This window comes from Folsomia candida, unplaced genomic scaffold (assembly GCF_002217175.1).
Source record: "Folsomia candida strain VU population unplaced genomic scaffold, ASM221717v1 Fcan01_Sc002, whole genome shotgun sequence".
NCBI classification, from domain to species: domain Eukaryota; kingdom Metazoa; phylum Arthropoda; class Collembola; order Entomobryomorpha; family Isotomidae; genus Folsomia; species Folsomia candida.
Window position 1 is genome coordinate 8,778,730 of NW_019091194.1, and position 12,359 is coordinate 8,791,088.

Sequence of the window (12,359 nt, forward strand, 5' to 3'; positions counted from 1 at the left end):
TATATTATGCATAAAATTAAAAAGTACTCACGAAATATGGGTCCAACTGGCAATATACGTGTTCATAGTCCTCATGCTGCGGCTCATTGTCGTGATGGGGTGACCCCGTTGGGGACGTTGTGGAACCCACCCCAGAACTTTCTCCATCTCCCATTCCAACCACCATCACTGACGATCCTGTCTTGGTTATTATCGATGGGTCAATTATTTCCACGGCGGAGGACGACCTCTGCTCCTGCTCGTCACCCAAAGCGTCCAAAATATTGTTCACACTTCCGTCGTCCTCTGTTGTCTCACCTTGAAATTCACAAATCACTAAATTCAGTACACCAAATTTTGTCAAAAGAGCCACGTATTAGGCCACATTTTGCAATCATTTTTTTTGCACAAATTGTCTGACCACCACGGTTTGCATGCTATAAGCAAATGACGCGATATGGGCAGTAGTAACTAACTCCGCCAATTTTCTCAACTTGGAAAAATATTGTGAGACAGATTAACTTGTCATTTTCCAAGATAAACGTCAAGCTCAAACCAAACAAGGTGAGGTTTTGTTGTTAAATGCCAACAAGACGAAGGAAACTGCCTCTTTGCAATTCACCTCCTTACTGAATTTGATCTGAATCTTAACCCAAGCAAATCACAGTTGAGTGTAGAAAAGAAATACGTTTGTATATACATACGTACCAATACACATGCACGTAAAGGTTGTCTGTCTCTCTTTTCAATTTACTATACTTATCCTTAGGATTAACGATGGTGGTGTGGTTTGGCTGTAGTAAAACACAAAATCCGACCGAATGAAAAGTAGCGAGCACTGCATAGCACTGCGTTGATGCGATGTTGATGAGATGTGCTGAGATTGGACAAAAAATTATGTAAAAGTTTACCATTACAATTTGACAAGGCGAGGAATAGCGCAAAGAGGAGATGGGTTTGGTATATACTTATGCATTTCCAAATCTCCACATATTATTACACTTTGACTACCTCCACAAAACATGGCCTATTATAATGTGTACCTGTCTACCTGCCGAAATAAGTGCTACCCAAGAAAGAACGGCTACGAGGTCGTTACCTATCTTACTACGCTTTTCTAAAGGTTTAGTTAATGGAAGAAATCAAGAACAAGAAACGTTGAGGACGAAAAGTAAGACGAGAGAGAACGTGTAAAAGGAAGGGTTCGGCTTCTGCTCCTGGAGAGTCAAATTAAAACCATTTGGGCATTTTTCTTACACAGTTTAAAACTTAATGCTATTATTACTGACCAGCTAAAATTACAATGGAAAATCAACGGACAATCATTTATGCGTATTTACTAATAGAAACGTTTTTGCTTTATGTAGGGTATGCATTTATTTGGAAATTTATAGTAATAAAATGCAGGAGTTGTATTTGATTATAAAGATTTACACTTATAATCAGAAATCTTAACTAAATTTTTCATGACACATACACACTTTTTGATGTCGAAATGTATCATCGTCATCCTTTTTTCACTTGTCTAACTAAAAAGTTTCTTTTAGTTAGTGAATTTAGCAAGAACTGAAAATTGGGCGAATGAGACCATGAAATGAAACTGACAGTCATCCTGCATAGTCAGCCATGGGCTGGGCTGATTCTACTTATCAAGCTACAAAAACAAACCCATAAGCTAAAACTAGAACTAAAGATGTGTTTGCCATGCGAAAACAAAAACTAATCATCATCAGCCGCTGCCTTTTTAATATTCAGATTCGAAACTGGTCGTGGGTTGTGTTCGATACATGCGTAAGAACAGCAAGCATTTACACTTTCATGTCATCCATCCAATACAACACAACCAGAGTACCAAACCAAACTAAATATCTTGAACTGATTTTGACTATGTACATTCTCGAAAATTATAGAGAAAGAAACTGCTTCAAACATTAAAAAATATGCGTGCAGGAGGATAATTGGGTTTAGCATACCTCATAAAAGTTGTTTAACGAGGAACATAAAATACAGATTTGCACTTTTTACCACAACCTCCATGTATGTATACCTCTTCGTACTTAAGTAATATCATTACCTGTTCCAACAACAGTTTTATGTCATTAAATTAAGAAGAGACAAAGAATCCTTCTAAACTGAAGCATTGCGTTATAATACTTTTACGAATTAATTTGCTAACTTTTGAAAAACATTTGTACCTAATTGTGTTCGAGTGTAACAGCATGAGTTGTTTGGTTTCTAAAGCGTTTTAGACAAGATGCACCAAAATTATTTGGTGTCCGATTCACTAAAGATTCCTCCCTCCGGGTATCTGCATGCAAAGGAAAATCTCAGTTTCCGCAGTTTAGAGTATTCTCGACTTATTATTCGGCAGAAAACGACAGGTGTTCTGGCATGTTTGTATCTATGTATAGCAAGAGAACATAATCCAGCAATTATGCAAATTGAGCCAAATAGGTCTCAAACTAAATACTACTGAATTTCTCTATTACATTAATTGGATGACTGTCGGTTGATGATTTTGACAACTAAACTATTATCTGTCTACCAAAAGTGAGAACTAAAACTCCGCTATTTTACATACAACTCCTTATTCTTTATGCGGATACATACATAACTGACGATTCGTTGTGAAGGGATTGTCAGGTTAAACACCTCTGTTTGAGACGCGATTAAAATATTGCATCCTGAATCAGAGCTTGAAATATTAATTAATTAAGCATTTCATTCTCTTATCGGACATACGTACCAAAATTGCATAATAGCAATTCAACATTTTGTGCTTGAGACAAGTAGGACGTATATGTGTACATATGCCCAGAAGAATAAGTAAAATATGCACCTGCTATAAATCATAGGACAAACTAAACCTGTAACCAATCAACACTTTCGTATTCTTTTTTGACAGAGTTGGACAGGAACAACAGTGAACATGCAGTGATTCAGCTTGCTTACTTTGCATATACACAATTCGGCCGGCCCTTGACAAAAGTTTGCAATGACTTTTTCTGCAATTTAAAATTTTAGCTGTTGACTGACCACGTTTATTCTTTCCAAGTTATTTATGATGACATCTCGGTTAGATTTTTGAATTTGTAAGATTATCCACATCCTGCACATTCTTCGCCTCCTCATGCAAGTGACTCGGCATTTTTATAAATTTATTCCTACTCGCAAAGCTCACCAAACCAAAGTAAATTTCAATTCAATTGTGGATCTTTCAATTGTTCGTTGCTACTTCTGTTGCTGCCACTGTTGAACACAATTCACTGATTCACAACGAAATAGAAATGCAGCAAAGCTATTTAAACCCAAGCTAGTTGCTTGTTTCCGTTAAATTGCAATTTCGGAATAATAATGTGTTTAACAATATAAATTCTAATTTGGTGTGCAGTTTTTGTCACTCCATATTATTCCATAACAGCACAGGTGCAAAGGAACAGTGAGATAGGGAAAGCAGGTGGTTTTTTATATAATTTTTAAATTCTCAACTCAAACTCCCAATTCTTTCGAAATAATGGCAAACGAAACCAAACTCTAGACGTGCAAAGAGATGTTGCTTGCTGTCCGTGAAGATTTGCACTAAACAACTGCACGTCTGTCGTTGTAACACGATAATAACGTAAAGCGACAATCAACAATACCTTCTGTTACTGGTGCTTTTCTACGTAAAGCGTTCCCAGACCAAACCAAGCGACAGAAATTGAATCATTATTGGTGCCGCAGCAGCAATGAGGTTGATGGAGTGAGATGTATTTATGTACATATACATTCACCTAATAATTTTATAGGCAATCATTAGTAATCATTTATAGGGATGTACTTGTATGTGCAGAAGTTGATGGATCATAGGAGTTACCCAAGACTGTTGCCTTGAATTATTAGTGAACGATGCACTTGGACAATCACCTTCAACAACTCTTCTCATCGATAATCACGTTGTCGTTGTTCAATGTGAATTAAGTGTTATTTTTTATTGGTGAGATGTACATACATAAATATGCGGTCTATACAGGAAGAACCGATTAAAGACTGTGTTAAAAATCACAGATTTAGGGATGAGATACATATTTTATTTATTTTTTGGAAAGTATTCCTTTTACTAGAATTCACGTTAGAAAATATTCATCACTACGATTTTTTTGACCAAATCTTTTCTCCTCAGATTAAAATCAACCTCAACACTTCTCACGATTACAGACATCAATACTTTACTTGGTTAATTTTTATTTCATTCGAGCACACTGTAACTTCTTCTTCGTATTACTTGACTTGCATAGTAATAACCGTTTGGAAATAGCAATGAAATTGACTGTCGACTTGAAAAGCGGCCTTAAACAAACTACACGCAGTGGCAAAGGTATTATTATATCTTCATGAATTACTAATTATATTTTATACTTTATACACTAGCCAGAAGCTATTCAAACTGAGCCAATGAGCTCTAATGGATGTTATGAATTGCTTCCTTTCCCTACAACTTACTTTGGCCTCTATATTTACTTATGTAACTTGCATTTGATAGTGGGAACATGTACATGAATTTGATGTGGCCAGCAAAAATGAACCGTTACACACCTTCATCTATAATAATAAGTAATAATACCTCTTCTGCTTCCGTTCCTACATAATATCGAACGGATATCGTAAGAATTATATTCTTGCAATATTTTTGTGCAAAGTTTGGAATGTCATTGTCATGAATTGCACAAGTACCATCAAGCTTCGTTGGTTGTGCTTAAATGTATATTAACGGGTTGAAAGGCAGACAACCGACGCACGAGTATTGGAGGTGGTGGAGAGAGTAATAAAGGTCATGTAAAGCTTCATTCAGGTGTAACCACTGAGTGACACGTCGTGAATGAAACGGATGGAATCGACGGATTATACCAAAAGACGAGAGGACGGTGCCATGCTAAAATGTATAAAAGTACCGTATTGAGTAGAGTAGTATTTACGAGTGCTATTCCTTGTAAACCAGAAAAAAAGGGTAAATTAAGGAGAATTGGAATTGAAAGATTCTGAAGAACTGTTTTAAACATATTGCTTTCTTGCTTACACTTTGTTCACGGAGGAGCGAGAAGAATTTCAAGTCAGGATGGCCACACAGCACCGTAATTTTAAAGCGTAACCAGTTGCAAGAAAAATGTGGAAATTGCATAGTTGTGGATTGTGGATGTGTGTGGTGGCTGATGGTACAAATTGGTCGGTGGAATTCTTTGCATTTACAGTCTAGCAAAATAGGCAAGTCAAAGCTGGTTCAATCTGTTTAGTAAACGGGCAAATTTTAGAGATTTAGGCTGACCGAGGCATACATACATAGCACATACATATACATGCATACGTACATATGTAACTATTTGGGCTAGAGTGAAACGCGCCTGTATGTATGTACATGTGCTATAAATCTTGACATTATATCACGGCCGAAATGGTACATACTGGTATTCCTATTATTTTCTTGTTATCACGAATTTAGAAAAAATTGAATAACACGGAAGACATTTTATCACAGGAGCAGCAGCAGTACAGCAAAGTGCTTAAATTTTGATCCCGAATCCATGCATAGAGTTCTCTGATGCAATAATGCAATTTAGAATTCAAGGTTTAAATCTTTTAAAAAAAGTTGATTCTTTCCTCCACGACTGGTTCTGGTTTTGCCTTGTCGGGACTGGTCAAATTGAAGCAGCCAAACGAGTGATAGTGATAATGACAACCTTCTGTGAAAGCATACAAGTAATTCACTTTGACTTGACTATACATAAATATAAGGATAAGCTAATGCATAGATATTCCCCTATGCACAATACTTTATTGCACTAATAAATAAATTCAGTGAATTTGATAAAAGCAAAAACCTGCTGAAATTGGCTAAGGGGATTTTGTAGCACCGTAATTTTAATAAAATATTAAGTTCTGAAATTTAAATAGTTTCAAGTTTGACTAAAATAATCCAGTGTCTGGTGATAAAAATTAGTATAGCTTCATATGAGCACTCATAAAAGGATATAATACGTATATGTATTGAGTAACCTGGCACAAGTCATGCACAAGGACATCATGTTCCCATTAATTCATCGTCTCAAAAGACAGCATTCGTCTTCATTAATCCAACAACAAGCTTATGAACGTTGGCTATGCATACTTTGTGGTGGGAGTGTTTTGCAAACTATATGAGCTGGCTCTGTAGAATTTGCAGTTTCAGCTCCTTAAGACAAAAACAACAGCAAGACTTCCATGTACGTACTTCACCTCATATTTGTTGCAATTCCAACTTCATTATTAATCTTAATCACTTTTATTCACATTTTCCACGTAATTTAAAGCCATCAAAGACTGTAGGAAGATGGAGGATGGTCCTATCACGTTTTTATGAGAATTGTAAAGTTCATTTAAAAAATGTGTTCAATTTTTCACCTTCTTGTTTTACTACAGCTTCTATGTAAACTTGTTACAACCTTCAAAATATAAAATGTTTTTTTTTCTTCTTATTCTTGTTACTTGTGCATTTTCTAAATTTTGCTGATGTCCATTCACATTATATAACAATTCGGATCAAACAATGCCCAATTTATCCCACGACATTTAGTGATTAGAAGAAGAACCCTGATTTGAAGATGAGTTATTGAGTAAATTATTGCACTCATGAGCAGCAATTTCAACAGTTGGCCAAAATACATATCTTATCGCATACAAAACTAATGGGCCACACTTTAAAAAGTAAATAATAATTACTTGGCTAGCACATTAACTTCACCAATAAGCTTATACACAACAGGTAATGATGAGATGTGTTTTAAAAACAATCTAAAACATCGTACACTTATTCACCCGACCTGGTTGCTTTTGATTTTATTTAAGACACACACACACACAAATGAATCAGGACATTAGGATTACAACAGCAATGTAGGAGATTTGCGCGTGATAAATGGTCAAACCAGGGTAGACAAGACACGAACAATTTCGCAAGTTTTTATTTTGTCAGGAAATAGTGAAAATCCTCTTTCCCAACAATTAGAGCAGATGAGATAACCAAAGGCGAATTCTTGCTAGGATTGGATCTCTATCGTCTCTATCGTCTTGAAGACTAATGTGTAAATTACGCTGCATTTACTCTGCTCTGATAAGTATGGTATTCCTCTAATGGTCGAGTAAGAATTGTCTACATGGCGCTTAGACGATGAGAGAAAAGGATTTTTTATTCCACTCTAATTTGACTTGTGCAAATGTTCAATTCACACGTGTAATGTAAAATTGTGTTTCACTCTCACGACGTAATGCTCTTTTGCACATGACCACACGGGTTGCATAAGACAAAGTCATTAGTCACTTATCAAGACAGATAGCCACTGGCTGGCAATGCCACATATGCAAAGATTGACTAGCCTCGCATGGTTCATCATCATCATCTCGTCTCATTTCCGTTTCACTTTGAATGCATTATCGGGAATAAGAATTCCCCCACATTTTTTCCCCCTGTTTATTTATATTCCTTGAAAATTTCCACAAATTAGCCTGAGAGTAATGAGTTCCATACAAAAAGTGTTTGTGCATATGGCATGGGTTATTATCCCCAATTTCCCTTTTATACCACACAGACATTTATATGGCTGAGGGCGTGTTTAATATGGCAACCATAAACAAATAGGCCAACAATTTCGGACACTTCATCTATTATTGTGTTGTAATGGATGTCAGCTACGTAAATAATTGATCGAGACAATACCAAAAAAAGGAGTGGATGCAAGTTTAAAAACAAATGGAATACGATACAATTTTGTTAGTAATAAATAATCATGCGAGGAGTGAGTGAGCCAAAAACTGAATCATCGTGAGTGCGTAGGCGAAGACGAAGTTGAGGATGAATATCTATCTTTCTTATTCTGTTTGCAAAATCAATTGGAAATAATTTCGTGTTATTACTCACCTTTGGTTATGTTGTCAGACTTTGAGAAAGAAACACTCTCTGACGGGGTCGAATTTGCTAATCAGCAGCACATTTTTAAAATATTTTAAAATCAAGTGAGGCTAAAAAATTAAAATTTTAACTATTGCTGAATTGAAGATGAATTTGCAAAAAAATATGACCATGAAAGCATTTATGTGTGTATGTTGTTTTGCGTGCTTGCAATTGAGCCAACCTTTCGCTCATCAAGCAACCTCACCTCAAAATATATTTCCAAATCCATTTTAATTTCAGTTGAATCCCACACAATTCACAATGGGCTTAATTGCATGTAATTGTTATTACTATTGCGTTATTAAAAATGTATGCAATTCAAACAAGTCGTAATTGCTCACTCCTGTATTACATACAGACATTCAAGTACATTACACGGCCACCAATTTCATTTACGCTCAGAGAAAATTTGAAACAGTGTAATCACAATTTTTTATTTGGTAAATATAAACAATACTTGAAATGCAACAGCGATAAAAGCAGCCATACTTGTAATACAATCAATAATATGAAATTCAAGTTTTTATGAGCATAGGTACATACATATTCAGAGATATGTGTGTACCAACCCAACACACAATGTACACAACAGTCACATTATTTTCGAAACTTAAAGTTGGAGTATTATTCAACAAATCCCAGATTTATATTATATGATTTATTTCATATGACAAGTAGATGATCCTCTTTGTATCCTTTTATGCAACCCCATCAACTTTTTCAATATTTATTTAATGTTTACTTGACTTTGAATGAGCGAAACCAATATTTATTGCCAACGATCTTTAAAACATGTATTGTTATTGGTTTGGTCTGCGTTTATTCAACCAACATTTTAGACCACTAGCCAATGACACATATAGTTTAATTGATATCAACTGTCGATAAAATAATGATTTGCCTTGTCAAAAAACAATTCAATCTCTTTTCATTCATATTTACGGCAGTATTACTCCTCGTATGTACGTACATATGTACACGTGAACACGTTGAATTGGTTTGCTCAGTGTTCCCAGAAGAAGTGCCTGTTGTATTATTTTAATTCAATAGCATTGTTAATGACTTGGCTAGTTATTTGTTGGAGATCTATAATAAGTAAGTTAGGCAAGACGATAACAATTACAGCGATCACTTGGAATTGCTAGATAGCTTACACCAAGACCAAAGGATCTGTAATTCCAACAATGGGTGGATGGCTTTCGAATCTAAAATACATTCATTCCGCAATGACTCGGAGGAAATTAGGGGAATTAAATAAACAAATATGGAGACGAGTTAGGCGCATATCCATGTAATCAGGTCATAAATTAGTGCCGTATATGTCACGTCCAATCACATAAAATATCGACAATCAGTTTCGACATGTATGTAATCAAATTCAAGATACTTACTCTGCACAGAATGAAATTAACGAACCCTGCTTCCTTAGGTTAAACAATACCATCCCATTCTTGCTGTCAATATCTAAAATATCACTATCCCCATACAGTCACTTTCAGTTTTTAAAGAAATGAGGATTGCAAATAAGTATATTTCCACTTTTCATAACTTTTGAGAATGTGCTGAATGATACTAACTTATTCAATGTAGGATGTTACCTTGTTACACGTGTGTTGTAAATACTTTGATCATAAGCAACCACTTGTCCATGCACCCTAGCATGATGTTACATATGTTTGTGCGTGTGTGTCAGACTCAGTTTCAATTTGGAGATTGTAAATCCTAAATATTTTTTGACTATTCAAACTCATAATGACAATCTCGTTAGTAAAATACACGTGTTTCTTACCATTAGGAAAGTTGTTAAGCGAACCCATTGAGGATAAAAAGTCCATGTATGGAATAGAGTCGACTGAGGCCGATAACCGATGACCAAATGCCATCCCCTTCCTACGGTTCTCCTTCAACGCTGACCAAGAGGACCAACTGGACAAATCCCCTTCGTTCTTCTTTACTTTTGGGCTCTCCATATTTTCGTCATTTAATGTCAGGTTGTGCCTCTGCTTCATTCATATACACCAAGCTGAGCAATTTTATCTGCAACACAAAGCAGTGACAGTTGATCATAGCGGTTTCTGTATTGTCAAGCTATTTGTTCAAGTACTAAATATATGAGATGACACCTTGATTTATTTCACACTTTGAAAGGAATTGAGAAATTAGCTAATAAGATTATTTCTATAAAATAACACTCTTTTCGTGGTGCGGACCATTGTGTATTGTTCTTGGATTAAAATTTCCTATGCAAAACTGAATCTTATCTCATCAGAGTTAGAAGAGCTGCGTGTTAGAGAAGTTGACAAGAACCTCGTGACGACCTAAATCTCTTCATCTCCTTTGTAAAATCGAATCTCGTAGGAAGAATTAATTTCAATTTGGTCTCTCTCTCTCTCGTTGGCACCTTTTAATTGTATGGCTTAACTAATCTTTTGCATTTGCATTGATTTGTCTTACATATCAATGTCCGTCACCTGGGCCTTATCCGTCGCCACCGCCAGTCTACTATTGCAGAATTATTAGTAGCAGTTTAATTTAATTAGTGCACATAGATTAACCAACTTTCAACTTTCTCTTGCTCAATGGCACACCTTATATAACTCAAAATTTAGTTTGAAAATCCCGAGTAGACGATAAATGAATTAGGATGATCTCCTTGTTGCACTGATTATACTCGTTCTCACTAAATAATTGGCTTACATATCTTGTACATTCACACGCACTCGTAATGTACACCGAGTGTGAAAAATAATCAGTCATATTACTTCTTTTATTAGGTGTTTTTGCGTACAAAAACAACAGCCTAGGGGTTTTCATGTACGGTTGGCTAAGTTCTTCATTTGAGAGAAAAGATAAGCAATTAGTCTAAAACTATTTAGCCACGCTCCTGCTTTAGTTAATGAATTTTTGAGTAAAATTGTGCACTCAGTTGAAGAGATTCTCACTTTTCCGGTGCGAGACGCAAGGGAAATACTTTATTAGAGGGAAGTTGACACGAATCTAAAGATTGGTCTTGAGCATCTTGGACTCATAAAACGGTAAAGTAGTAATAATCCACTTACGCCAAGTGCTGGTGATAAGTTGTGGCATCCAAAAAGAATCCCGTTGATAATTTCCGCTGGTGATAATTTACGAGCTCGCTGCCCAACACGAACTTTAATGAGTTGCGTCGAAATTGAGAGGTTTCAAATTTTCTGGTTCGGTTGTCTGTCGGCGTAGAAAACAATTCGCTACAATATGCACGAACACATGCCACGTTTTTTTTCAGTTATTGCTCCACATCACATGTATTATATCTCACATCCAGGAAGTGCGGTACAACTCCTAGACTTTGTTGTTGTCAGTCAGTAAAGGAGGAGGAGGAGGAGGAAGTGACTCATTTTATCAAAATTTAGCCAAGAAAAAAATGGATCCTCCTCAGACAGATTGGAAATATCATGCTGTTAAGTACTACAGCTCCTGACTGGATACACCCTGCACATTGCAAACATTTGCAATAATTTAAATACCAAACATGAAGCATGCACTACAAAACACGCATTATTGAACTTTGTCAGTGCTTTAAACCAGATGTTATCGTTCACCAGTGTCGAACTAAAGTTAAAAGTATGACACATTTAGTTTTAAGGCTTAAAGGTTTTATTTAGCACAGAAATTGGCAAATGTCCACCAATGATGAGCAAAATGCAAAATTATACACAGCGAACCAATAAACATTCTTCTTATATCGGGTCGTCATTCGACTCACATCACCAGCGAGTTCCATCACTCACTGGCACAAGCTTATACTTTACACAGTATTTGGAATATGCAATAACACATTAAAAACCAAATGACTTGATTATATTGCTTGATAATCCTTTTCCTCAGTTTAAGTGATTATGCAATTGTGCATAATTAAGTATGGATAAATTCCTAACCTGACGTTGTCAGCTTATGTATGTATTTATGTATCACTATACAATATCAAGGATCTTATTGGAGGATTCCAGATGCAATTGTGCATATGCAGTGATTATGGGGTTATTGGTGCACTTTTCTGAAATCACTGCGAGCAGGTTGTTGGTGGGTCTAACGATGAAGTGTAGTTGGAGATGACTGAAGAATGAATAGAAAAAGTGACCGTGGAATGAATCCTGAAATCCTGTTCACCAAAGTAAAAACTATTCGGCAGTGTTGTTGGAGGTATGGATGGAAAGCTTTAAAGGCATGCTGTATCCCATTTATCTGTTTGCTGCCCAACCAAACCACTCTTATATCATCATCCATCCATCCATTTTAGAAGGACCTGAGAGAATATGAGATACAATGCACTAGTTGGTAAATACTTTTTCACATTCAATCGAGACGGAGTTCTTTTCGGTTGGTTATTATAGCGAGTAGTGCTGTGATTTAATGAATCTTGTGTATATATCTTATGAAA

At 35.9% G+C, this 12,359-nt stretch overlaps 1 protein-coding gene across 3 annotated transcripts in view; it reads right to left on the minus strand.

Annotated features, from left to right (window-relative positions):
- LOC110843073 overlaps positions 1-12,095 on the minus strand; it is a 30,998-nt gene extending 18,903 nt beyond the window's left edge. Inside the window, exons 1-3 of one of the 3 annotated variants that reach the window (XM_022088987.2) lie at positions 10,999-12,095; positions 9,729-9,976; positions 32-297 (exon numbers count right to left, since the gene is read on the minus strand). In XM_022088987.2, the coding sequence (XP_021944679.1) occupies positions 32-297; positions 9,729-9,948 (486 nt within the window). In that variant the 5' untranslated portion in view covers positions 9,949-9,976; positions 10,999-12,095. Of the gene's footprint in view, positions 1-31; positions 298-3,015; positions 3,348-9,728; positions 9,977-10,393; positions 10,411-10,998 lie in introns of those variants that run through there. The other 2 variants (XM_035847215.1, XM_035847216.1) reach the window with 2 other exon arrangements.
- Positions 12,096-12,359: the final 264 nt, after the last annotated feature.